The 27,918-nt window shown below is 39.6% G+C and overlaps 1 protein-coding gene across 1 annotated transcript; it reads left to right on the forward strand.

The window, feature by feature from the left end:
• The first annotated feature begins 1,274 nt into the window (after positions 1 to 1,274).
• Positions 1,275 to 27,890, forward strand: PPP1R3A (protein phosphatase 1 regulatory subunit 3A). The gene is made up of 4 exons (XM_005242503.3): positions 1,275 to 2,068; positions 22,646 to 22,704; positions 22,816 to 22,952; positions 25,190 to 27,890. Exons 1-4 carry the CDS (start codon positions 1,275 to 1,277, stop codon positions 27,716 to 27,718), a joined length of 3,519 nt encoding a protein of 1,172 aa, XP_005242560.2. The 3' UTR covers positions 27,719 to 27,890.
• The last annotated feature ends 28 nt before the right edge of the window (positions 27,891 to 27,918 follow it).

Here is a 27,918-nt window from a genome sequence, read left to right on the forward strand (position 1 = left end):
TACCAGGTCAGCTTTAAATTTACCAGTGATACTGTAACAGCAGGGAGAAGGATTCAAGTGGCCTGCAAGACCTGAGCCACTCGAGAATGCGAATGAAGAATTAGGTTTCTAGCATGCACTGAAATCTGTGATGATAACACTAATGCTGTTAGTCTCTGACATGGCTAATTCTAGGAAAGTCTTGTTACATTTCTTAGCTCGTACTGCACCATTAGATTATAGTGTAGGCTTACCCTTTGAGATAGACACAGGGGAAAAAGGAGAGGTTAAATAATACGAAGGAAAAAGGTGACATTTTGAGTTCATGATCTTTGTTCCATAAAGACTGCATCTTTCCATGTGTGGAATGCCATAAAAATCAAATGCCAACTGGTTAAGTTGATTGATAAGCCACAGTTTCATTTCATATCGTAGGAAGATGTCCTGCACAAAGGTTGAAAACACTTCAAGCAGTGCAGTGTGTTTCTTCCTCCTGTTTATAGCTGTGTGGCACAGGGTTTGTGTTTCAGGGTTGGCTGCACAAGTTAATTCTCTGCGTTGCTTTTCTCTCCGTTTGGCTGGATGATGCTAAATGCAGTCTAGCACTAGATGATTTCATAATCTAATTAGCGGTGAATTCAGTCATATTTACAATGGTGCATCACAAGTTCATCTCCAGTGTACTCACTTCAGTGTTTTATAGCATTCTTGGTTCATTTAAGTTGTGATGGCTAATCCTTAGCTAGAAAAAAAACTGGCGTAGTCCTAGGATCTGGCCCACCAAGTTGGCACGGTATAAAGCCAGGGCAGAATATGATATTGTGCTTTTGTATCTGAAAACATTGTGAAAAAATGGCCTTGAAATTATATGCAGGAGCAGTTTACAATATAGAAACATTTTACCTGGTGAAGTATACATCCTGATCAGAGAAGAGCTCTTTGTTTGTGCAACATACTGAATTTGTTGTGTAACGGAAGCTGATCATCCGAAATAGCTCCATTTGTGCAGTTTAACAATGCAAAGAAGTTGGTTTTTAAATATTTTCTTCTTAGTGCCTAGAGTCATGTAAAAATAGGGAATGCAATATTTGAAATGTAACATTGAAATTGTAACACCCAATACTGTCAGATGGAGAACAGGCCAACATACCTCACACGCCATAGCATCTATTAATAGGCCTGACTCCCTTCTGCAATGTCAACTGTAACATTAATCCTTGTTTTAAACCACAGTGTCTCAAATATCAGCTGTTACTAGTTGTACAGTTCTCTTTCATTTTGTATCAGAGAGCCCAATGGAGTCTTTCGAAGGACCTGGTCAGGTTAGCAGGGCTAACTTATTAGAAGTCCCCACAGTAAACGATTTCTCTTCAGAGGATGAGGATGTTAAACCTGACGTTAAACAGCGTTTCTCCCCGTTACCCCGAAGGCGGAATTCTGCTTCTTCAGAGGAAGAGGAGGCAGATACCCCCACCACCATTGCAAGAAAAGTTTCATTTGCTGATGCATTTGGGTTTGATCTTGTGTCTGTTAAAGAGTTTGATACCTGGGATGTTCCAAATACAGGACAAAATGATGACATAGAAGATGAAGTTTTCCCTCAGGAGGAATTTTTTTTCTCTCAACTCTTTACGTTGCCTGCTTCGCAAGAAGAGCTTTTGCGAAAAGTGCGAGAGCAGAAAGTATTGTTAGAGTCGATCGTCTTCCTGCCTGGGATTACCTGTATGAACGGCATCATACGAGTCCTCAATGTATCCTTTGAAAAACTGGTGTATGTTCGAATGACACTGAATAACTGGCTCAGTTATTACGATATCCTTGCAGACTTCATGCCTAATTCTTGTGGTAGTGAGACAGATCAGTTCTGCTTTAAGATTTCTTTGGTGCCTCCGTACCAGAAAGATGGAGCTAAGGTGGAATTCTGTATACGCTACGAGACATCGGTTGGTACCTTCTGGGCAAACAATGACGACAAGAATTACACACTGATTTGTCACAAGAAAGAAACTGTGTCCAAGGTGGATAATAAACCACACAAAGAGGTTACGGATAGACATCTTAAAGGCTGCTTAAAGACAACACAAAGCAGGTGAGGCTACATCTTAACTTCTGGTAATTTGCAATATAGCTAGCTGATTCTAAGTGTGCTAGCTGGAGCTAAGACTGCCCACGCTGTTTTCTCTTACTGTGTTTTTTAACTGATAAGTTAGACCAAGACTTGTTTTCAGTACAGCCTTCGTATATACCAGTCAGTAGTTTTCTGCAGACAGATTGGTTGGGATCATAGTTTTAATATATAGCATGCGTGCCACTCATTTGAGTAGTGTGAGGGTCTATAGATTATGGTCTGTGTACTGATTTTGATCCCTGTAGGATATAAATTGAGCTGATACCAGTGAGAGCTTTGCTCCAGATTGAGGTAGCTGTACAGTTAAAACACTTTACATCCACTTCCTTGGTAAGTCAACAAAAATTTAAAAGCAAAACAAATCCTGGGTTTTCATGTGATTTATTTCATGCTTCATTCTCTACATGCAATTATTAAAACAGAAATGGCACTGGTGGTTCAGCAAGCTGGTAACTCAGGGAAGGATCCTACTGCAATTAGAATAGCTGGGAAAAACTTTTCTGCAAGTGGTTGGGCTGTTCTGCAAGTTGTATGTTAGGTTAATAATGCCTTTTTCCTGCCACTGGCTGATGTTTCTGTTTCACAAATAGTGAAATAAATAATGATCTATAAGGCAGAATTGGTAATATATTAAAGAAAAAAAATGTAGAATTTATCTCATATATATTATTCTAAGTAAATGTAGGCAAGTACTATGTTAATTACAGAGCAAAGTGTCAGTAGTTAAGTTATAACTTAATGCCACATGAAGAGACACTCAGGACTAGTAACTTTTGGCTCCCTACTCTGTTTTTAACTTCTTTCTGTAAGCAAAACAACGTTGCCTGTCAACATCTATTTCTCAATTTTTTGCTTACCAAATTTGCTATAGATTAGTTGGAGTTCTGCAGAACCGAACCTATACTTTACCTGCAGCATCCTTTGCAATGCTTAGGTCCCAGAACTGAATTCATGTGGAGTTTTCGGTTCCTATACTCCTTCCAAGTAAAGCAGGGTGGTTTGATTTCCCTGCTGCTCTTCCACTGGTGGGAAAAGAGGAGCAAAACCGCAGCAGTGGTGGGAGCTTAAAGAGAAGGGAGAGAGCCAAGGCTTCCCCTGTGCAGAACCTCCCTTCCCAAAAGCCAGACTCACTGTGCAGAGAGCCTCAGCCAGCCCCAGCTGCACGTCAGCCCTGTGAGGAGCGGTGAGCCATACAGCTTAGTGCCTCCGTCCACACCATGGTGTGGGACCGTCACTGGGGCTACTCTGAGGCCAACCCAGGTTCATAGCCAGTCCGCAAAGCTCTCCTGATAAGTGTCCCTTGGTCCAGTTCTGGGGTCACCACACTCATGCTTCCATGGGGGGAACGTTGAAGTACGTCAGAGCAGAGGGGGTGATGCCTTTACCTGCTGTGTGGTCAGATCTTGACATTTGTGCCTGGTTCTCTACGTTGTTTCTGTCCTTCAAGAAGCATCACATGACCCAGTCTTGGTAAATAAGATAGCTTGAGATCGTCTGCAGATCAGCTGTGATATCAAATACCACAAGCATATGCAGGCAGTTTGACTTCAGCGTGAGTTCAGGTAGCCCATACGGAGCAGATGATGGACACGGAGAGCTAAGTCTTAATTTAGTGAGCCCTGGGCTTCCAGATGCTTTTAGGACTGACCTGCAAATTTGGATACAATTAGGCATCTAAGGTCAAATGACTCCTAACAGTTTAATTCCCTGAAGTCTTCTGTGACATGCCTAGTCCTAAAATAAGTTGTAGAAGCATTTCTTTTGGGGGATCCTCTTGTACGTGTATATGCTAAATGTATCATATGTAAGTCAGACAGAGAGATATTTTAAAAAATGGGAAAGGAGATAACATGTCTACTCCTTAATATGAAATCACCTTGTCTCTAATCAGAGTGTAAAGTTGTAACCCTCCATACTAGGCTGTAGAGGACTGTGTGTATGTATGTATACATATATATGTATATATACATATGTATATATACATACATGTGCATATTTTTTCATGCATACAAATACACATGCATATTTGCGATATTAAAATGAAAGTGGTCAGATTCTTGTTGACATTAAGATCTACACACTTTTGGCAAACAGTTGCCTAATGTACACTTTCAAGACCCTCTTTAGTGGCAGAAGGATGTAAAGAGACTTTACAGTAAACGTAAAAATGAGCTGAAAGAATTTTTGGAGTATGGTTTCAGTGGTCACCAAGGTTTCTGAAAGACGGTTCTGGCAGATTGTAATCCAGGACCAATTTTATGCTACAGGGACTTCGTTGACTTCAGAGGAGTTACAGATTTCACCACTGTAAATGAGGTCAGCATCAGGGCCTTTCCTTTCAAAAGAACTAAGATGCCAACCTCCATTGCTCACTTGTTTTTCAAAGAGTCTTTGTACATGTTGCCCCTTTGAGTGAGGAGGAACACCCTGCAGACATCTGCAAAAGTACCTCATTATTCTCCTTCAGACCCTCATTAAGACTCCTTTGCTTTGATGTCTAGAAAAAAGCGCAAGAAAAACAAACCCCCCAAAATTGGCAAAGTGAGGCTGCTGATGTGCTGTGACTCCTTCACTTCATGTCGAACAGTGCTGCCTGTTTCCCAGCTCTCCTCCACCAGCCCATCTCTCTCTCACCTCTTGTTTTATGTTCAAATGATAAACTCTGCAGCATTTATATATGCTTTTCTGCATGTTTATTGAACACTTAGCAAAGTGGGGGTCCTGGACCATAACTAGCTTGTTTAGGAGCTGTGGCAGTGCAAACACATGTACACAGAAGTAATAACAGTTTTACTTATGGTTCAAAAAATAAATGTGCAGGTAAGGAATACTGCTGTCCATGCCCATGAGCTGCACATCTTAAATTGAAGATTTCTTTATAGCAATCTGAATAGAAGGATATTTTAACAGGACACTCTTTTAGGCCTCTATTTCAAATTTAGAAACCTGGAATAACTTTCTTTTTTAAATCTTCACTCTGGGATATTTATACTTTTTCTTAAAGTGTGCATTTTACCTATTCAGTCAAAAAATATGACTGTTGTAGAATTCTGGGTTTTAAGCAGAGAGCATTTAAGCAAGGGCATACTTGCGTGGCTCATTAAATGTCATTAGCGAGGATTAGTCGCGTTAGTTAAGTGAAAGGAGTAATATGCACTTTCAGAGGAAGTTACTGAGGAAACACAGTATGACTGTATCATGTTACCCTTAAGAATATGAGCCAGGACAAAGTTGTGTGAATGAGAGCAATGGGGTGGGTTCTGATACCACTATTAAAAGATAAAATGAAAATGGACTTAACCCTCAGGAGTTGAACCCCAAAAAATGATAGTGAAAAGCAAAACTGCATGGAATAATTAACGCTGAAAACTGTCTAATTTGGATATTCAGAGTCACATGACTTAAATTCCTGCCTATTCATTGCATGTTTCGTTTGCTTTTGCTTCTATGTCTAGGCATGAACAAATAGTCTTCTCTTAAAGTTTCATAAGGTATTTGCTTCTAACTGTATTTTTCCAAGCTAAGATTCTTTCTAACATAAATTTTTAACAATTTTTGTGCTTTTCAAAAATCTTGAAAGGAGTCATAGGCACAAAATATAGTTTGAAAAAATAACATTTGAATGAATTAATTTATGTTTTAGTCAGTCTGAAAGCATGCATTTAACTAACACATACTCATAAATATACTTTGGGGAAAAAAAATTGCTTCTAAAATTCTAAGGCTGTCACTGGAAAAGAGAGAGCTTCTGTCAGTAACCAGCTGATTTCTATCATATATATATATATATACATATATCTAAACATTCAGAAAAATGTGAAGTATCAGCTCCACTCTTTTCTGTTTTTGTTTGATTCTCGTGCTTGTTGGGACATGGTTAATGATTCTGAACACAAATTTCTCCTGGTCCTCAGGTTTGGACCACATGATTTTGTTGTGGACCCCAGGCTCCTGCATCCATCTGATCAGACAGGGACTGATTGTGTGTTGCATGAGGCAAACTCCTGTAGATCGTGCTGCACGGCACAGTGATAACGACCTGCAAACCATTTTCCCCATCACTGGTGAGGCTGCGCCCCATTTCTGTGCTTGGTCCTGGTTTGCCATCTACCAAGAGAGCAGCGGGAGCAAAAGCACAAGAAAAATGGCTGATAAGCATGAAAATTGTTTTACAAAAGAGGAAAATGTGTATTTGGACTCCTGTCCTCTGACAAAGAAGGATGAGGCTAGTGGTTTTATCCTAACTCTTAGAGTTATCCCCCTCTTAGCTCTCTGAGCCCACAAGTGTATGGCTCTGAACTGATGTTGGTCCTGTGCTTTTCTTCATAATTGCCAGACTGTACCTTTCTTTGAATGACAGTGCATCAGTTTACTTCCCCCTGTGATGCCACTTTAGAACAGAACACAAAATAGGGCAATGTCTCACGTGAGAAGCTCTGTGTACAACGTGCGATGAGAAGGAAGATATTAAAAACTCTGGGTCTGTGGGCCACCAGTGCCAACTTCAGCATCATAAATCCTGAATGGTCTTAAAGAAATTGCCAGTGAGAAAACGTCCTCTGTGCATGAGTACTCTCCTGTCTTCAGCTGCTGTCTCATCCCCTTTCTGATGGAAGGCAAAGGAAGTATGCTGCTGAAGATCCATCCTGGTGGGACTGCACGGTGCTTAGTCCATCTTCCCCAGACAGATGGCAAACCAGTGCCTAGGCTGCCCCAGAAACGCAGTCCTGCATCAGCATCTCTTGGCCTTTCCCACAAACTGCATGATAGGATTAAAAAAGGCAAAGACTTTTGAGGAAGATGCTTGGAAATAGCTTTGCATGTACTTTGTTATGAGGAACAACTGTATTATTCCCAGCTGGTCCATTTAAAATACGGCGTTTAAATGACGTGCCTTTTTAATCCTTGTTCTTTTGCTTATTGCGCATCATAATCAGAAAGGGAAAAGGAGAGCAGAAAAGGCGTTAAAACACACATCGCCTTTGTGTACTGCTGTTTAATCTCAAGGTTGTTTCTGGCATCTGAAGTCACAAGTTACACCTTGATCAGCATACAGATATGGGATTTGACTAAAGTTTATTACTATTATTAGGGAGTGACTGCAGTCACTGTTTTTACCAGGAGAGCAGCTGCTAGAGAAGCTATCCATTCACAGAGAGCCAGCTAAAAGCAGCATTGCTCTGCTGTTCAATCTGACCTAGTATTCCCAGCCCTTCTCTTGCTTCCTGGCCATTGCCAGGCCAGTCTTCGCTGGTTGTAGAAGCTGGTAGCACTGGCACCAAAACAAGACTTCTCCACGTACTTAAAGACTGTGATTATCAGGGACACAGGATAATTATTTCAGGTGATCTAAAACATATTATTCAGACAAGTCAGGTAAAAGCAAGCTGTGGAACCGAGACTGAGTATTAGAAATGCTTCTCAGTAGTGACTCTAGAGTTATCTTTTAAGGAAATTGATGCAGCCTTACCCTCCAAAGACATTTAAAATAAGCTAAGATAAACTACTTGAAAAATATTCTACAGGGAACAATCCTACGTGGCTAGGAACTACGCTCAATGGTCTTTTTTCTATCCGTCTAATCATAATATTTCAAAATCCAGGCATACTTACTATTTGAACTAGGAAATATATTAAAGACCCTAAAGACAGATATCTAAGTTAATGGCATAAGGCTTTGAGTTCTGTCACAGAAATGGCAAAGAAACAGGGGAAGTTATGGATGAGAATGGCATGCACAGGGCACCTAGACATGAGCTAACCATACTCGTGGTCTCCTAATTGGAGAGCACCTGAAGACTAAAAAACTGACTCATTTTTGCTTTTGGTGATTGTGACCTGTGCTACCCATGTACCATCCACTTATTGCACTGGAAATATTAAAAGAAGCTTCTGAACTTTTAAGTAACAACATATGAAAAGAGCATGTTGCTTTACTGGCAATCCTAGCGTAGTGTTTACTCTGGATCTTATTAGTATCAGTGGTTTCTCATTCTCGTCCATGATCTACCTTAGAAACTGCTCTCACCAATGTCACAGAACAGAAATTTATACTTTAATGTATGGGAAATATTGATTGCTATAAAGCTTTTTCACTTGTTTGCATAAAACTGTATAAAAGTGATGCTTTCTAATGTGAGTATCATTTCTCAACCATACAATAAGTACTTGTAATTATACATGCATTGCTTGGCTTTACACTTGTCAGATTTTTTTTGCAGTTGCTACAATTTCATCAGCTTATTTAAATGTGCCAATACTGTAACACTATTACAACTGATTCTTAGAGCTCTTTAATGCAGCAACTGGCTTCATCCTGAAACAGGCACAATAAATAATTTAATGAACATCAGGAGTCTCACTGAACTTTGTAGAACTCTGTGTGTGTAAAATTATCCTTGAATGTTAATATTTACAGGACCGGAGCTTATTTCTATGCTCTTTCAGATCACTGATTAAGAACCTTTGGACAAATAGAAATATATTGCTAAATGAACTCCTGTATTCCATTGTTCAATGACTCTTTTGTCTTGCAAATTGAACTAGTCTGGTAATGACTGTTTCAATACTCTGTCTCCTGTCCACTGTTCAGGTACTGCCGTTCATAAATGTTCAGTTGGAGAAAAATTGTTCCATTGCATTCACCTTGACTTGGCTAAATGTTAGTCTTGAAAAGATGTTTGAAGTCAGTGAAACATTAACTGAGAGCCATATTTATTCAATGCATTCACTACCAGTGTCATTTGAGCTGTTTATTCTGATTATGAACTTTAAGCCATGATCCAGCCGCAGCACTGCAGCTATGAAATTGAAGCAATTGATTCAGCTTCAGTGGAAGTCCAGAGAACCAATCGTACATCATATTTTTAAGACAAAATGTGGATTATCTTCTCAGTTGGGAAAGGAAGAAAAAACCGGTCCAAACAAATACTTTGTAAGTTAAATCCAGTCCCTGTCATAGGGCAAAGGAAGAGATAAGACCTTTTAAACACCATGGGAGCATGTTAGAAGTGGCTATTTGATCCCTAGCCCTTCAGTGACAAGAAAATATTAGTTGATATGCCAAAGCATAATGGGGGGCTTGGTTTTCTTAGTGTCTCTCCACTCTCCTCCTGATCTGTGGAACCAGCTGATACTCTGACACTAAACCCAAAGATTTATTACTCCTGGTTACTAATAGCACTGAAGAGCACTGAGCTACACAGTTGAATGTGAACTAGGTAAAGCTGGCAGGTTTTTCTTACCTTGAACTGAGGTGCACCAAGTGGATTTTCATTTACATGTTGCTTTGCTGCATAATTATTGTCCCTGTAATGGTGTTAATGGCTGCTGGATGATAAGCATAAGGTGTTCAATCACTTCATGTTGTGGAGGAGGGTTGGGGAGTTTTTCAGTCTTTCTCTCTCCCCAGCTAGCCTATTAAATCCGTAGAAGCACCTTCTAGGTTATATTCTGGGTCTTCTTGATAGAAATATTGCTACCTATCACACAGCTGCCTTCTTGCTGTGTGGTAGTAAGACATGCAGAAAACAAAAGATTATAAAAGTCCTTTTCGTGATAGCACCTGGGAATTTTATCATCTTGAGATACTTACTGAATTCACAATTTTTTCCAAGATTTGGATCATAGTTGTCCTCTATCAAGAGCGACTGGCTAAGGCTTTTTGTGGTCACCCATTCCCTTCTCCTCTCCAGGGGTAGTATCTGTGTCTTAGTCTCACCTGACTGCCATCTATCTATCTACGGTCTCTGTAAGGCATCTGTCACCTTCTTGCATACGTGCCTCAGCATACTGCAGTCAGCCTCTAGGAAATTACTTGCTTCTGACATGCCAGTAGGGCACTGCTTCATCTCTGTTTTTTCCATGTGAGTTCCAGGGAAAGACCAGATGGCACATAGGCTAAGGTCTTTTTCCTATCAGATGTAGCCAAAATAGACACAACCTGAGAGAGATGCAAGACCTGTGGGTGGTACTTGCTTTTCTCCTCTTCCATCTTTCAAAACAGTGGGAGAAAGAAGCAAGAGAACAGAGGGGCCCTACCCCCAACTCTTTTCTACAACACCATTTTGATATTTGATCATGTCCCTTCCAGACAACATAGCAAGCTGACAAACGTATCCTCTGACCTCAGGCCAAGCCTCAGGAAACAACTCCTGACTCACCTTTTCCTGTTTTTCAACACCTTGGCCCTGGAGAAAAGCACCCCAACAGTAAGGTCCTGCATTACTGACTCACAGTGGAGCTGTCAATAGATCAAACCCCGTCCAGGGGAATCTTTCCTAAATAAATCCTCTGTTTCTGAAGTAGGTAGCCCGTTCTGCTGAAGGACTCAACACAGTTTTCTGACCAATCTGCATATAAAAACAGCTGTGTAACAAGACTTCTGAACTGTCTTCTTTTCAACATTGTTATGTGGATATCATAATAAGGTACAACACTCATGACAGAGCTATAAAAGGACCTGAAAAAAGTTGCAGTCTTCCTCTTCATAATCGCTGTAGCTTCATATGAGGTACAACTGATGCATTATGCACAGGTTTTTCTGCAGTCTTCGTACCTATAGTCATGAGACTTGGGGATAGATAGGGCTATATTAAAGGTTTGAGCCTGGCACCAAATTGGTTTTGGGCTCCTGGTTCAGACTGTATGGCAGTAAAATCTTCAAATGGACAGATATACCGCTCTATTTTTTTAAAAACGTGTACGAATGTTTTACCATTAAAACTCAAGGTCTTTTTTAATGAGCTAGAAAATAAAGACTAATTTCTTGGGACTCTGTTTGCTTTGAGGCTATGATTATTCTCATCCCAAACCAAGCCAATGCATTTTGTTCTGTGCCACCTATGTCCCTGCTTCAATCATAAACTAAGACTGAAAAATGAAAATATTAGTAATTGGAAAATATAATCCCCTGGATAGCACCAATCCAATAATCTTAATAAAAATTGGTTTATTACAAACATTGCCTGAACCCTATTGGGAATTATCATTTCAGAAAAACCACTCAAATTCCCTTACAGCTTCTCTCTTGATCAATTGTCCCCCTTGATATGATTAATCATCATACTATATACTGCTTATTTGGAGCATCTTTTTTCACTTTGCTTTCCAAACTTCCTTTCCAGTTTCTCCTTGTTTAGGAGCTACTGACAATCCTTAGTTGTCCTTTTGCGTGCCTGCCTTTTCTCTTCTCCTGGTGTCGGCCCCTTTTCTTAGATGAGATGACCAAAACAAAGGGGTATTTCCCCAAGATGGGGAAATACCACAGATTAATGTTACTGTCTTCCTCAGATTGCAAACATTTCAGTAGAGGTTCTTTGTGGCTCTATTTTCATGCAAAAAGACTGGCTCTCCTGATCATTCAGTCCTCTGTTCACAGCGTAGTTTTGAAATGGTAGCTGCAGTGCAAGCCCCCATTGCTACACCAGTGTGCAAATATCCTCACCTACCACTCTAATGATGAACAGGGTCACTCTGTCTCCCTGCCTCTATCCTCTATGTCTTGACTAGCAACAAGGGAGCTAATTAGTGTCAGTCCTGTTTGTTTGGTGACACCTATTTACTAAGAACTAGATTGAGCCTTTTTCTAATACCACTGGTAGGTGAAGGTCATATAAGAAAATCAATCTTGCCTAGATTTGCAATAAGGGCTCTGATTTTACGTACAGCTTCATTCTAATAGCATAACTTGTAATGGCGTAATATTTTTAAATATTATTCAGTAATTTCTACTTAATGTTCACACAGCTATTCGTTTATGGCTGTTGGTTTTATTTGCAGTTTTTGCTTTAATTTCTGAGTCTTTTCCTGTGTGGTCTCAATCAGTTGGATTCTAACGATGTGATTTCAGTTGTTGTTTTCTGCATTGTTTAAAACACATTATTTTTCTATTGTGCTTCTATTTTTCAAACACCTCCTGAAAAAATTCAACATATAAACAGAACGATACTGCCACACATGATGGCAATAGCAACCTTGTAGTTCAGGCACACATAACATCACATCTCCACAAGGAGAGATCATTTGGAGCTGAAGAGCTCTTCAGCAGGAACCGGCCGTGTTTTCAGAAAGCCACCTGGCAAGCAGAAATTCAGGTGTGTGCGTTAGGAGCCCAGGAGTGAGGAAGGGTGGTGCTTGCTGAGCTCCACTCACCTTCTGCTTTGTTGTCAGCACAGACAGCAGCGCAAAGAGCTCCTGCCACCCTTTGCAGTCTTGGTCTGCCTGTAACGGGTTTGGTTTCTGATGGATTGAAGCTCTAGTCCCCAGGACTCTCGCTCGAGTTTTCGTAGGAGGCAGCTATTTCAGCCGGAGGACACAGCCAGCTGCCCAGGCCCCAGCCCAGCCCCTGCCCCAGCTCTGCCCCCCACCCCCACCCCCCCCCACCTCCCTGAACTTCAGCCTGGCAGCATCAGTTTCCAGCGCAGCTGTGATGCCCCTGCTAGCATTAAGATCAGCTTTTCTTAACAGTATATAAAAGCTTGAAAATGACTTAGAGCATTTCCCTGAAAGGTGATACAGCTGAGTACTTAGTTTCCTCACAACTTTCTTTCAGAGCCACTTTACTGCTTCCCACCCTCCCACCCCCCCATCCCTAATGGATTTGGTACTTCAGAGCTCACACATGCTGCAGCGTTGACACTGACCGCCTTTCATTGGTTGCAAGCAACCTTTGCTCTGCTGCTCAATTTGTCCTCTCCTCCAAACCCTGGGCAGACTTTCTGCAGTTCTGATTTTACGTGCCCAGCTCCTCTGCCTCCTTTGCCAGTCATAATTCTGTACCCAGTTGTTTAGTGCTCTCCCTAGGGTCTAATATTTGAATTTTATTTAATTGGGTTTTCTCCCTATGTCCTCTCTTAAAAGAGCAGAGGGTCATTTAATTTTGTCATGCAGTAATGTCCCTTTTCTTGTATTTTCTTCGTATCTGCCATAGTCTGTTGCAACACGTCTTCTTATAGGACAAACATCATTTTTATGCAACCTAATATTCACATGCTGCAAATCTGGTTTGAAAGATTGAAATTGTTTACCAATCATAAAAAAATCTTATTCTGTATTTAGATGGTTCCTAAGAGAAAAATGTATGCCCTTAATTTCTAGCAAATTCTTATCAATACCTTTGTATACAAATTGCTATAAAGATAAGCTATTCTTATCTAATTGTTTCTAGGAGCCTAAGACTGTCTCAGCAGGAGTTGCTGAGGGATGAAACTTCTAATGATGATTTAAAGCAGTGAAGTGTGTAGGCTGAAACTGAAATAATTATTGCTGTAACCCTCTAAGCACTCTAAGTTCCTCAAGAGAAAATACTTTGTTCAGAACAGACCCTGAACAACAAAATGCTAAAAAAGTAAAATAATAAAAAAACCCAACCCAACCCTTGGAGCAGGATGATAATTTAGAACTAGAATCAGTATAATGTGAGGGTGTTCTCAACAACTGTTCACAAATGCATCAGACATCACAATTAAAAAGGAATAATAATTATGGCCCCGTTCTAAAGTATGTAATATTCTATTCCATTCAATAAGCCATGAACACTTTAAAACCATCAGTGTAATCCACAAACCTATATTTACAACATTAAACTGGATGTTCTGCCTTTTCAATAACTGTCATCTCATCTCTATTATTTTCACCTCAGACTCTAATTGTTTCTTTTATAGGAGCTAACCTACCAGTGTCCTTGGCAGTACAGTTTATGGCTCATGCATTTACAGTAATTGTTTGGGCAATTTGCCACAGAGTATAAAAATCTTCACATCACAATCAGTTTTTATAATAAACAGCATTAGTTGTGAAAAATAGGACTGATGCATGATTCTTATGGTAGATAAAGGGCACTGAAGATGCCCTTTAGAAAAAGAAAGGAAAATGCTCAAGCCTTGAACTGCTTGAGAAAAATACTGATGTCACAGTAGAGCTAATTAATTTGATGGTACAAACAAGAGGGGGAAAGGGCCTTGCATTCATTAGTGTCAATTCCAAATGAGAGCATACCGTTCATAAAAATAATATTCTGCCTTCGTTTAGACAAAATATGCAGGTAAACAAATCAGAAATAAGCACCGGTTCCTGCCAGAAGAATGATTTTGCTCCTTAGCATTACCAGGGCTCTTTCTCTCCTTTAGGCAGAGGAAGCTCCAAGCCTGGTGGGCACACCTTGCAGGTGGACCTCTGGGCAAGGCCAGATCCTGGCTGGCTCCAGCCACTGCTGGGCACTGGAGCTTCTGTGCACGGTACCGGTCTGCTCCTGGGAAGCTGAGCATGCACTTAATGGCTTCTCTCCACCACACTTAGGTCGTTGTGCTTAAAGATGTCCCACCACATGCGGCTCTGCTGCAGATGTTTTGTGGCCTCTCGATTTTCACGCGCCTAAAAATAAAATGGTCAAGCATTGCTTGGTGGAGAGGCTGTTTGACACGCCTCCAGCAGGCACAGTCTGCCATGTTAGAAATACTCCAGAAGAGAAATAAGGTATGCTAGTGCATGGGCAGGTAACCCTCAGCCTCCCTGCCATCTCCACGGCACCTCACGGACCCCGGCTTGTGCAGAGGCGCAGTGTGGCGAGGCCCCAGGAAGCACAAAGGTGGCTTCAAGCCAAGGTTGGACCTCTCTGGCTTGAGCTGGGCTGTGAATTCTCTGGCTGCACCGGGGTTTGAGTCCAAGAACCATGTGTGATAAGAAATTGTGAAATGGTTGTATTATAAGACTGTAACTTCAACAGTTTGTAACACGGGCATCAGTTTAAATCAGTAGGAGGTTTGTTCCTATAGTGAGTTTTCACCTGAGACTTATGAGGCAAGGAATGCGTTTATCTTTACTCATTAAGTATTTAGTTCATATATTCAGTGAGGAAGATAGAATAGAATTAAATATGGAGACACCATCACAAGGAAGTCAAGGTCTACACTTTGGACATCCACACCAGGATCCTTGGCAGCTCCTGAACCCCCTTCGTGAGTTGTCATACAAAGAGACATGTCAGGACATGATTTGGATCTAGATGCCAGATGGTGGTGAGATGTGCCTTTAGTGGTAGCATCACCGTAATAATGAGACCAGAATCAAGATTACGTTTTTAACTTTTTTTATATATAGTACTAGGGCTTTTCCCCTTCTTCCATTTCTTCCATTTTTTTTCTTTCCATGAATTGGTTTTTGCTAATATTTTCTTCTGGTGTTTTTTTTGTTTGTTTGTTTTTTGTTTTTGTTTTTGTTTTTTTTAAGGCCAATATAAATGAAGCAATATTTTAAATGTAATTTTCCAGTAACCTAAATGTTATGGGGGATTATGTTATTAAAAAAAATAATGATTGAATTCTTACTCTACTGAGTCTTACAAACAATATGATAGAACTTTAAAGCTCTGTTTAGAACTTCACACATACACAGTCTTTCCTACTGCTTTCCAAAATGCCTTCTCCATTATAAATTTATTTTTGTTGCATGTTTGTGGGTTTTGAATGACATTGCATATAATGCTACTAAAGTTCAGAATTACATGTGGAAAATCCTTTATTTAGCTTCTCATCAATGTGCTTTTAACCCAGCTCCTCCAAACCTTTTACAGGCTTTCTACTTCCGATGTGCACATGAAATTTTTAAAATAATTATTGTTGTTGCTTGGGTGGGTTGTTTTTTTTTTTTTTAATAAACGCAGCTTTTTCCTTCTCTACTTCCTTTTGACATGAAGTGTGCTGCTAATGATACAAAAGTACAAACCAAACTGCCAGCCCTTCCCTCTTCACAGCTCTGTGCTGGATGCTCCAGTGACATCTCAAACCTGAGCACTTATTGGCACTAATTTACTTTTTGCTCTTCTGCTTCTCAGTAAAACATTGCTGACACATTTAACTCTTCTTTTCAAGGATCTTGTATGTTTACATCCCACTGGCACCATTGTTCTGCAAGGCTGGGTATTTTCAACACTGGATCTAAAAGCTCTAGTTGCATCAAAGGTTGCTGCTGTATTAGGCTCCTCTTAGGTTTAAAAATCTGACCTGAAATCAAAATAGAAATAGTGTTTGGTTAGCAACTTCAGTCTTGCCAGCTCCTTTCATAAGGACATTTTAGCTTCATCTCAACTTCAGTGTAGAAGAGGATTTTCTTGATTTTGAATCCATCTTAAAGTAAAAAACAGAAACATGAAAGATTCTGTGACACCCTAAGCCTATTGGGACTTCTAAATAAAATTTTACTGATTTTTTCCCCCATTACATGTTTTTAACTAAATATTTTAGACTTATATTTTTTAAATACCTTAATGTCCCCATACCTCCCTAAATTTAACACTAAATAATATATTCCCGCATTTTCTTTTAAAAATTAGATTGCATAAAAATGTTCAGACTGCATTAATTTCCAGAGTTTTACAGGTACATTTTCATCTTTCCATACTCCAACAATTGTATCCTTTTCCCACATTCTGTAAAATAAATATCTTGTGATTTAGGTATTAAGATCTAGCATAAGTAGATATGACACAGAGCAATGTGACCAAGTGTGGCGTGTCGTACAAATATACAGGCACAACTTTTGGCAAATATTGGTGTGTGAATTAAAACCGGGACAAGCTATAACAACCTCACTCGTCTCGAAGAGACGAGTACCCTTGGCTGTAGTCCCAAACCTATTTCAGAGCAGACCAAAGGCACCTGCTGTTCCATGGTGAAATGGGTGCTCCTGGAAGCATAACTCTCAGGGCATAGAGCTGCGTGGGAGCATTTGAAATGGGGCTGGACTGCAACTACGGGACCATGAAGCCTTATCCCTTTGGGAAATGTGTTGCATAATCCCGTTCACAAAAATCTTTCCATGTTTTCATACCATGACTTTCTCAGTTTCTTGGGCCTGCTACTTGCACTGAAAAATTACAGAATATACTTCTGTAATGCTTACAGATCTTTTAAGTTTCCACAACAAATGGTTCTGTGAAATCTTTCTATTAATACACTATCAGAGTCCTACTGCTTGATGTCTTTTCTGCCTTTTCAGTATTTACCCCTTTGCTATATTAATAGAGGGCATTTATTTCTCCTCTCAGACTGTTTTTTGCTAGTCTGAAAATAGAAATACTAAATTTATCTGCTTGGTTAATATAGATTTTTCATCCTGCCAATCTCCTTGTAGTCTTCTTTTGCACCTGTTCCAGTTTGAATTAATCTTTCTTGAACATCATATACAAATGTTCCAGAGGAGTTCTTACTAGTACCTGGTGCTGTGAGATGAATGTTTCGTGGAAATCTTTTGTTACTGGGAATACCTTCTCTGACACATTACTGCAGACTGTTTGCCTTGTTGCCACAGCCATCTCACCCTGTTGGCTTGGAAATGTTTCATTCCAAAAACAAATCAATTTTTTATTGTTCACCTATTTCTTCCAATTTCTGAGCCCTCATTTTGTGACAGAAAATCTTTCTAATCCCTAAATGTATAAGCTGGCACTTTATAAATTTGAATTTCATCCCTTACCTATTATTCTGATCCTCCAGGCCACCCATTTCTTTCAATCCTCCTCTGCATTAGTGATGTCTCCCAACTTCCTATCTGCCATGGATTTAATTTAACTTTGACTTTTTGTGCGTTGGTCTGTAATAACATGACTGAGTAAGTCTGATTACACGACCGGTCCTCTCCAATCCTCTGGTGACGTCTGCCAGCCCTGCACAGCCCAGCTCGTGGGACCCTGCTTGGCACAAAGCCCCTCTTCCACCGCCCAGCTCTTGTACTCATCTCCCTCTTCTCCAGTTTAATTAATAAATTTCCCATGTGGCCCCACAAAAAATTCTTTAATGAAGTCCAGATAGATTAGATAACCGATTTTTAGACATGGGAAATATAGTAATCTTATCAAAGACAGATATTACCAGGTGAGCCTGGCATTTATATACCATTTTCCTTTTATCTGTATTTATTCTCTCATTTAAGTTTTATTCTAAACTTATCATGAAAACTTTTTGAAGACACCTGGGCCTGTAGTTGCCCTGACACTATTTCTCCTCTTTTTCCTCAATATAGCCACTACTTTTCCTACTCTTCTGATAGTGTCACAGTAGTATCAAGACCAGTCTGATAGATTTGAATAGCAAAGATTTTAAACTAATGTGTGATTTCCTCTGTTGGGTCTCTCAGTACTTTATGTTGGAGATTATCTGCTCCTCTTAACTGGAGCATATTTAAACACCAAGTTCTGCTCCCAGGCTGCATGAAATAATATAATTATCTAAATCTCTGTTCCTCTAAGTTACACCCTGTAAGATCTCTGATCCTATAAGGTTCTGCACCACTACTGGCACTGTGGTAGAAAAGTTTAGAAGTCTTTTGATTGTGGGTTTATAGATTATCTGAAATCTTGATCAAACCTCACTTCTAAAAAAAAAATCCTGTTTACCTTAAAAAGACTAATTCCAAAGCCTTGACATGTCTTCCTTTATCTGAACCCTTTCTGAAGTCAAAGTAATATTGTTTATTGGCTAATTAATTTTTTTCTCTCATCACTTGTACACTGTTTATCTACTTCTCACATCTTTTGGATTCAAAGTTTAACATTTTTTCTCTGGGATGCCAATTCCACATAACTTTGGGTCTTCTGAACTCCTTCCCATAATGCCCATCAAATTTCCAGTCCTCTCAGTCCTACTAACCAGTCCTTAAACTTCCCATTTGTTCTCGCTAAATGCCAAATTATAGTGATAACCTGTTTTCACTCCCAATTTCTTTTTATCACTCAGTCCAAGGGAACGATAATGCCATCAAGATTGAATCATGTGAGCATATGGGTTTTATTGGTTTGTATGGATTTTTTTTTAAGCTGGTAGGAATTCTTAAGTTCCTGATGTACTTTACAAAGATGTGTCTCATTCACCTGAAGGAGAAAATGCAGCTGAGCTTCTGCAGCTATACAGGTACTTATGCTGGAGGGGAACTGCATTAGCTGATATGGATTTTCCCAGCTCACATTGTGGTCAGAACACCTGGATCACTTAAAAATAAATGTTTTTAAACAGAACACAAATTTTATGTCTATCACTAAAAAATGTAGGCACATTTAGACCACCCTCCATAATGCAGTGAGATAATTAGTTTATAAAACAAAAACTTAATTGATATTATAATTCAAAAATCTGCTCATGGAATTCTGAGAGTGAGCTAAGGACTTTTCAGAGAAAACCGATCAATCAAAAAACATACTAACTAGACAAACACCTTGTAAGTGCCACTGCTCAATGAAAGAGCTAAATTTTATTGGGTTTTGGGAAGCATTTCACTCTTTGGAGTCTACTTATATGTTTGAGATTGCTCTGTAGTTTGATGCACCTGTGTAGGTAGTCTCAGCATCTTCATATCACTTCTTAGATTGAAGTAGTGCTGTTAAATGGCTGTTATGTTCCTTGTGACCCTCAAAGACTGCAGTATCAACATGCTCAATTTAGGTTAATTCTAGATTTCCCACCAGAATAATTATATGATGACAGATATTTCTGATGTACAAGTAAAATAAGGAAAATAGCTGTTACACTGACTTTCCCTGTACTCAGGTATTTGCAGGACAGTGTGCACAAATAATGGGCTATAAACCAGCAACCTTTACAAAATTCAGTGCAACATGCAAGAAGTTATGTGACAAGCCCTGCAGTGTGGATCCAGGCTGTGAGGCTGTATTATCATCGCTATTCATTACCTATGTTGCAGTTGTGAAAAGAAACTTATGAACCAGGACTCCAGATACTACTAGAACAAGAGTTAAGGACAAATTCAATTCTAATCACAAAACCTGTAAAACTGAGGGGCTCAGGTCGCACACTGCGTGTTACAGCCCCAGCCACTAAAACTCAATAGCTGTGTTCCAGCTGGAATTTAGAGTTGCAAAGTGAGATTCACTCAGCTGTTTCCAGTTGTCTAAAACTTATGGTTCCAGCCTAAGGCAGTCACTGTAGGTTCCCTTTATGGTCAGTCTCTTCCAGAGGCAGAGAAGGATGCATCACACCACCTCACTTGTGATGTCTGTGACAGTGGGAACAACTCTCCCTTTGGAAGTGTTAATCTCTTATTGCTGATGATAGGGGTGATGTACATGTGAGCACAGATGCTTAGAAAACTAAGGCTAGATAAGGTAAACTCCATCTTGGCACATACCCATAAGCATCCAGCTTAAAACAGCTTTTATACCTGTTTATTTTTATATAATATATATATTTATATATATTTTTATACCTGTTTAAAGGTTCAGAAAACACCTACTTCTCCTTAGCATCCTTAATCAAAGACTGTATCTGTATTTTACACTGAAAAGCTGTAATCAAAACCAAACATTTTCACTGGATAGGGAATGCAGGGTACAGGGGATGGAATCCAGTTTCTATTTTCTCCAAGGAATGAAGAGTAAAGAATAAGGATCTTGCTTGAACATCCAACTTCAAGAACAGCAGGCAAATCTGCCCTCCAGTTTCTCCCTTAAATGGTCTGCATCCTGGTAATCAGGGTATTTTTCAGATGTGTGTGCAGTGAGGTTTTTAATCACGTCAGGGCATGATAGAAGCTGAACGTGCCACTGCATCTTGGATGCGAGCTCTGACTGCCAGTAGACTATTATGGGCATCAACATCTCCCCTTCTTCGTGGGAATGCTTCTTGAAAGAGAAAAACATGTCAGACTCCGTTCCTTCCTGAGAGTTGCATCTATATGGCTAAATGATACAGGTAGCCAGCTACATTCAAAGAAAAGCTTTGAGACATTCTTTTTTTTCCCCACTGGATAGCAGTTGAAGGTTTCCTCCTGTGCCCGTGTGGCTTTGGGGTTGTTATTTTGGGGTGAGTGACTCAGCTCATGCGTTATACATGTCTTGGCTCCTAATCTGGGACTTTTGCAGACACCCTATTAACACCTTTAATGCATCTGTCTCATGGTTACGCCCCAACCCACACAGTGTCTAGGCTTATGGAAACAGGTGGGTGAAAAAGATGTGAGAAAGCAGGAGAAAACTGGGAACTAGATGTAACATGCATTTGAACAGTAAAGAAAAAATAATAATAATGATGTATAAATAATAAGCAGTAATGATTTACCTTAAAATCCCCGACAGATCTACCAAAAACAAGGGCCTGGCTCTGCCAACCGTTTGAGGATGAAATGCAGATTGTAGCAACTGCTGGCAGGGGAAAGTACAACTCGGTGTGAGTAGGAGAGTGAGAAACGTGTGGAGGCTATGCATGTACCAGAATTGAAGAGCGACATGTCATTCATATGGATAGCAAGAATATTCAGCGTTATTGCAATTAATGGTGAAAAAGAACTGTTGAGAGAGCATTAAATCTTGTGCTTCAAGGACAGCTTCTAACAACAGAAGGCCAAGAGGAAATTTAATAGGGCAGTGCAAATTACACTAAGTATTTTCCTACAAGAACTTTACATCTTCCCCTGAAGTATTTGATGGTGGCCAGTGTCAGATATCAGAAGCTAGATGGGCAGGATCTTCTGTCTGCTTTAGTCTGGCAATCCCTATAAAGGCTCAGTTTTACAAAAGTTGGTGACAGTTGATGTCTAGGTTCTTTTAACAGAGTATAAATTTAGCATCCTCCTTCTGAATTAAGCATTTAGGTGGTAGAGTTAATGTTATATCAATTCAAATGAAAGACACTAGGAGAAAATAGAAGGGGAAAAGATTAATATTTGAAAATTAGAAAGTAATTTTCAGTAACAGAGGTGGACGGCTGGTTGAAAAACGCATAAATTAAGACCTACAGAAATAAAATCGCTCCTCATAGAGAAGTCATTAGGAGTAATATAATAATTTTCATTTTACATAAGTGACATTCTTTTTACATTTTTTCCCCCTTTTCCACTAAAGGTTACATGCCTATAAGCACGCAGTTGAAACTGCTATCACTTTGCATTGATATTGATGAGGACTGCAGGCACTCAGCATCTCTCTGTAGGTGTTTGTCTTGTTGGACCTGGCCTTTGTTTTCACAGCCAGCAAAGCCACAGCAAAATTTGCACTGGCTGCAGGGAAGCAGAATTCATTCCTGCCGACCAGGCATAGCTTAGCAACAGGATTTATACTGTATACATGCAGGGAGAATCTTTTGATTTATTTCAGGTAACAAAGATGTCTTTTTTTCCAGAGATCTCTGTATACTTACAAATATTTGAAAAATACAAGCAAGAGAGAGGCCCAGTCTCCTGAACACATATATCCTTCCAGACCCTTGCCTGACCCCAAAGTTATGCTCTCCTGTCACTGACCCATCTAATCACCTTTGTGCTGCTTTCTCAGAAAAGGCCTGGGAAAACCCATCAGCTTTGCAATGTAATCTGAAGGTCAACACATTTTCATTTTCTTGGCCAATTCTTTCTTTGACCAAGACTTAATATCAGGTCACTCAAAACCCCCTACACTTTATAAAGCTGTTATTTTCAGAATTTCAGACAGCATTCAGCATTTTGTGTAATTAACTAGCGGCCTTTATATCTCAGTCTAAGAGGAATTACAACAATAATTTTTGCAGAATAACACAGGAAGTTCCTTTTGTTTAACAGCAAAGAAGAAATATTGGCAACGTCTGATGATGATACATGGAATTATTCAAGGACTTCAGGTACAATACCCAGTTTAATTAGTTCTTCCTTACTGCACTTGTTAATTAAAAAAATAGTGTAACAAACAACCTCATGGTAATTATTCAAGTGTGTTTTTGTTAACTCTTCAGACATAAACATCCCAGAGATTGTTTATTCACAAGCAGAAGACAAAGACACCAAACCAGCTAATGAAAATATAAAAGATAGAAATGCAGAATACAACCAGAGTGATCACGAAGATGATGAAAAAGAATTAGAGTTGCTGGTAAGTGTTATACAATTATATCTACAGTATTAAATGATTTGAATCCATTTACGCTTCAAAGCTGGTGAAATGCCCCCTTTTAACAGAGCTGACTGATGTACTAATTTACAAATGTAAAGCCTTGGTCTGTACTTTCATTGAATCTCTAACTGATTCAACAATAGAAGGTGCTTTGATTTCAGTATAGTGCATCAACTTTTTCTGGTCTTAAATTAATGACTTCTCCCTTTTACTTCTTTACCAGAGGTTCTAAATGACAGTTCGAAGGAATCGGAAGAGTAGCATTTCAAAAATCTCCCCTCCTAGTTTCTAGGATGGGAATAGTCTTAAATAAATGCTTTATATTTAGTAAAATTCTTATATTTATGGTAGTGTTTGCTGTTGTTTTTTTTCAAAGGATAACTATGTAACATGAGACATGAGCAAAATAAATATAGATATATTTATAATAGCAGATTTTTCTATATCAGTATTTGACATTAAATTTTTTGTAATAAATTTCACACTCAGTGAACATTCAATCTATTTGGATTTGTGTATGTGTGGTTTGGCTTGCATTTTTCAGTATGAAAGAAAAAATGGCAATAAATGAGACACGTACAGCAATCTATTATTCTCAGTGTCTGTTCTCAGCTCATATCATTTGGGTGCATAGATTCATAATCATAGATTATAATAGCTATCACCTGTGAAAATGTGAATGCTGAATCAGACAGGAGAGGAAGATGAGAACCATTCTTTTTTTCTTCTTTCTTTCTTACTGATAGAGAGAATAAATTCCTGTTATTTGAATATATTTTTTTCTGGTCTTTTACCTAAAAAAAGTTGAAAATTGTTGCCTATTGTGGGACCTTTCATTGCCTGGAAGTTAATGTCTCCTTTTTTTATTATCTTATTTTGGTGTGGTGAAACATAAAAAGGAGGACCTTTAAAATCCCTTGTTGTTCTCGGTCCACCCTGTTACAAAAAGCAGGATCAAATATAACCGTTTGTTTATCAATTGCCAGGATTGTCCATACAATAAATGAAGGGGGAGCTATAATTTACATGTTAATTTGCACTATGCACTCTTTAATGAATTAAACAATGAAGGTTTATAATAGATGGAAATAAAACCAAATCTTTGAAACGCACAGGCATTGGCTCACAAGACAGCTGTGCAGTTGACAAGTAACATGAGCCTTATGTGAGAAGAAGGGGAAATCGTTAAGATTTGCATATAATTATTGAGATCATGCAAATGTCAGTTATGAAGAGGGGAAAAAAACACAGGCATCTCACTGTTAAATCCTGACAGTTGGCATCACCGAAGAACTCAAATACACTTGAGCACTGGTTGGCAGAGGGTCATTAAAACAGAATTTGCAGAGACATTAGCTCCCTCACTTTTCTTTGAGTGACGTTTTACTATTAATAGTTTGCAGAGGCTTTGCAGAAAACATATTAATAAGAGAAACTGTAATGGGGGTATCTACAGCAAGTGCAAATGCATAAAGGGGTGCCCAAGAAGCTAGCCTCTAATTGATCAGCTAGTGCTATCAGTGTGACTGTGCTAAAGTGAGAAGAGAGTGCAATGACAAGCAGGCATAGCTGAATAATACAATATGATATTTGGGAGCTTGGAGGGAGAGTGATCAGTTTCTGGCCTTTTTACTTTGCTGATCTCATTTCCAACTCATGTCTTACCAGATTGTCTAAAAACAGTCTGGTTTGAAGCCTGTAAAAGGGTCCCTGAGAGAAATGAGACACAGATAATCCTTACAGTATTTGTCAGTGTGAAATGTGTCTTTGTTTTACCGGACAATATTGTACATCACCTGGCTTTGATGTACTGTATCAGTGCCCTCATTTAAGTCCCAATCCTCCCCCCTTGCCCCATACCTCCCTTTCTCCGAACCTAGAATGGAATGTATAGAGAATGAATTAGCCTCCCTTTAAGGGAATATTCTCTTCAGATTTAATTTGTATAAAATACACTAGCAGCTTACTGAACTCATGAATAAAAAGAGAAGGTTCTGAATGCTATTTTATTTCCTGCTCCTCTCAGCACCACCATAAAGCTCATTACCTATGTTGAAAAATACATACAGTGCAAATTTTGCAAATGGTTTGGTAAACATCTCCATAAAAGCTTTGCTACTGAAAACAAAACTTTCCATAAGGAAATCCTGCCTCCTTCATTTGGCATATTTTTGCAAAGCACTTTTTGATCATTCTTTTCTGTTCTATTGTTTCAGCTAAATCAGCATTTCACAGGAGCTAGAGGTACCTCTTCCAGAGATGAAAGGAATTTATACACAACAGAACCAGTTAATTTTGCAAGTGAAACTGAAAGATTGGAGAAAAAGCTAACCTGTACGGAAAGAAGCAGTGACTTGCACTCTGTGTCTATCAGTTCCTCATCTGAAAACACTTCACAAGAGATAGGAGGAGAATTAAAAGATAAAGTTAAATATTCCCTGAGGGATTATAATAGTCAGCCATCAGGGAAGGAAGTCGCTACTAGCTTGGTAAACAGTGGTGAGCGATCTTTGAAACATACTGGTATTAGTGAAAGCCTTTTATCGGCAAAATATTTTCCTGGGACAAAGCAGAATGAGGCTATCGATATTACGGCTACTGTCTCAAGCCGAGAAGGAGAGAGCCACACAGATATTTCAAAAGGTGAAACAGATAATGCCTCAGGAAGTGAGATGATGGAGAGGTTATTCATCAGTGAGGATGCTTCGGATACCTCAAAAGGGGCCTGTGAAACGAGACCAGAAAGCATTTCTCCAGAGCATGATGAATCCATGCAATTAAATGCATGCATAGCAGGGACACTGGATGGCAATGCTAATCCAGCTCCGGAGCACCAGGCACCGCAAATGTCTCACCAAACTTTGGATTCATTGTCAGACGCTGACAAAAATGAAGGAAAAATCAAGATGATTGAAAGCAAAGTTAGGGTACATTTAAGAGAAGATGTATATGCTGACACTTTTGCACATGCTGATGTCTCAATAGATTCCACAACAAGCCAATATACACAAGAAAAAGGAGTTGGTGAAATGCCGGGAAAGAACTACAACACTGATGCAGGGAACGAGAAGAAAGTCATCGAAGTAGCAGACTTAGCACTAATCGGTGAGGAGGAAGCACCCAAGCCTTTCAAGTCACACAGAAAGCGTGCTGCAAATGCGCTGACTGCGGCGCCCCCATCATCCGAAGACAACAAACAGGCACCCAAGGCTGCACTGGCACCCTCCCCGGGGGATGAAAGGGGAGCTGAAGACACGCGGGAACACAGAGGATTCCTGAGGTTAAAAGACAGAGGAAAGTCAGACACCACCACCAGAGGAACACTGATGGAAAAGGAGAGCCAAGCCAACCCTGTGGAGCAGAGGTGGCAAGAGAGAGGTGATGAGGCTTGGTGGGGAGCAAGGGGGGACATGGGGCCTCGGAGTGCAGCTTCCACAGAGGAGCTGTTTACCTGCCAGCAGGCAGAGAGTTGTAAAAAGCCTTCTGTCTCCAAGCAGGGTATTACGGAGGAAGCAAAGGCAGGTACAGCTTATATAATTAAAACAACATCAGAAAGTGCTCCAGAAAAAATGTCTGCCAGTGAAAAAGCAGTAATTGCTAAGCTACCTCAAGAGACTGCACTAAGTGACAGGCCCACAGAGGAAAAGGAAACAGCGTTTGATACACATGAAGGGAGAAATGATGGTTCACATTATGCTCTTTGTCAACTCAACACAGTGGGTGTATTATATGACACTGAATTTGAAAAGGAATCAGGTTTAGGTATTTATAATGCATGCGTACATGAAACTCTGATAGGAGAAACGATGTCTCTGTGCAATAGCAGGGAAGAATGTGCCAAAGAACAAGCAGATGCTGGCAATATTCTACCTGTAGGAGAAGCAGTAAAGGCTTCTGCTACGGGAGAGAAAGAAGGTTTGCAGCAAGGTTTATATTCAGAAGTATCTAAATGTCCCCTGAGCACCCAGAAGCATCTATACAGCAAGGAAGCAGCAGAGCTGTATAGGGAAGAAAGCCACGTTGGTACGCTTTCCTATATACATGCTAAAGCTGAAACAAAAATGCCACCTTCTGGTACAAATACTGTGCCCAGTTACCATTATAAAAGCTCTTCACTGGCATCTTCTGAAGGGTCCATAGTGACAGGAGATATGGAGCACCTGTATAGACACTTTGAATTCAAAGTCATTGACAAGGTGTATGCTGAGTCAGGGTATGCTTTAAATCTACCAAATGAAATGACATGTACTAATAAAATCCTCTCTCCTGAAGCTGAAGAAAAAGAAGTACCTTCCACTTCAGACACAGCAATTTCTAGAGAAGGAAGAGGAAGGAATATAGGTCAATGTTCCCATCAAGCAGAGTTCAAACAAGAGAAGTCATCAAGTCCAGAGGTTTTAATTAATAAGCCTACCAAAGAAGTTGGAGGGACAGGCTCTCAATCTGACCATGTAATAACTGAGAGGAAAACACTAAACTGGCTTGACGACTCACAGAAGGAAAGCCAGCACATTTCTGATTCTGCAGATATGTCTAACCAGAAGAGTGAAGCACTTAAGTTACCCAGTGAGTCTCCAGGTTTAAAACATATTGTTTGCAAAATCTTTTATTTCTTCTTCTTTCTTCTGTTTGCTGCAACACTCTACCACTACGATTTGATGGTTTGTCTTGCACTCTACCTGTTCTCCTTGTATTGGCTATACTGCGAAGGAGGAAGAAACAAGGAGTCTATCAAGAAGGAATAACATTGATTGTCAAATGTGCTCAGGATCCATGGTCAATAGCCTCCAACCCCTCCAAAGCATTTTCACTGTTAAAGAGCTTATTCACTGATAGAACCAAAGTAAATTTTCCACTGAAGCATCTTTTTTAAAAGGTTACATATGAAGTTGAGCCTTCATATAAGTAATTATACTATATAGGACCATTATGTTTGGATCATTAA

Source organism: Falco peregrinus, chromosome 6 (genome assembly GCF_023634155.1).
Source record: "Falco peregrinus isolate bFalPer1 chromosome 6, bFalPer1.pri, whole genome shotgun sequence".
Taxonomy (NCBI): Eukaryota; Metazoa; Chordata; class Aves; order Falconiformes; family Falconidae; genus Falco; species Falco peregrinus.

Bases quoted from the DNA above. Each gene is read 5' to 3' on its own strand.
- PPP1R3A (XM_005242503.3), top strand. From the start codon at position 1,275: ATGGAGTCTTTCGAAGGACCTGGTCAGGTTAGCAGGGCTAACTTATTA. The intron at 22,705-22,815 runs GTACAATACCCA...TTAACTCTTCAG, and splicing joins GAATTATTCAAGGACTTCAG to ACATAAACATCCCAGAGATT. The intron at 22,953-25,189 runs GTAAGTGTTATA...CTATTGTTTCAG, and splicing joins AAAAAGAATTAGAGTTGCTG to CTAAATCAGCATTTCACAGG.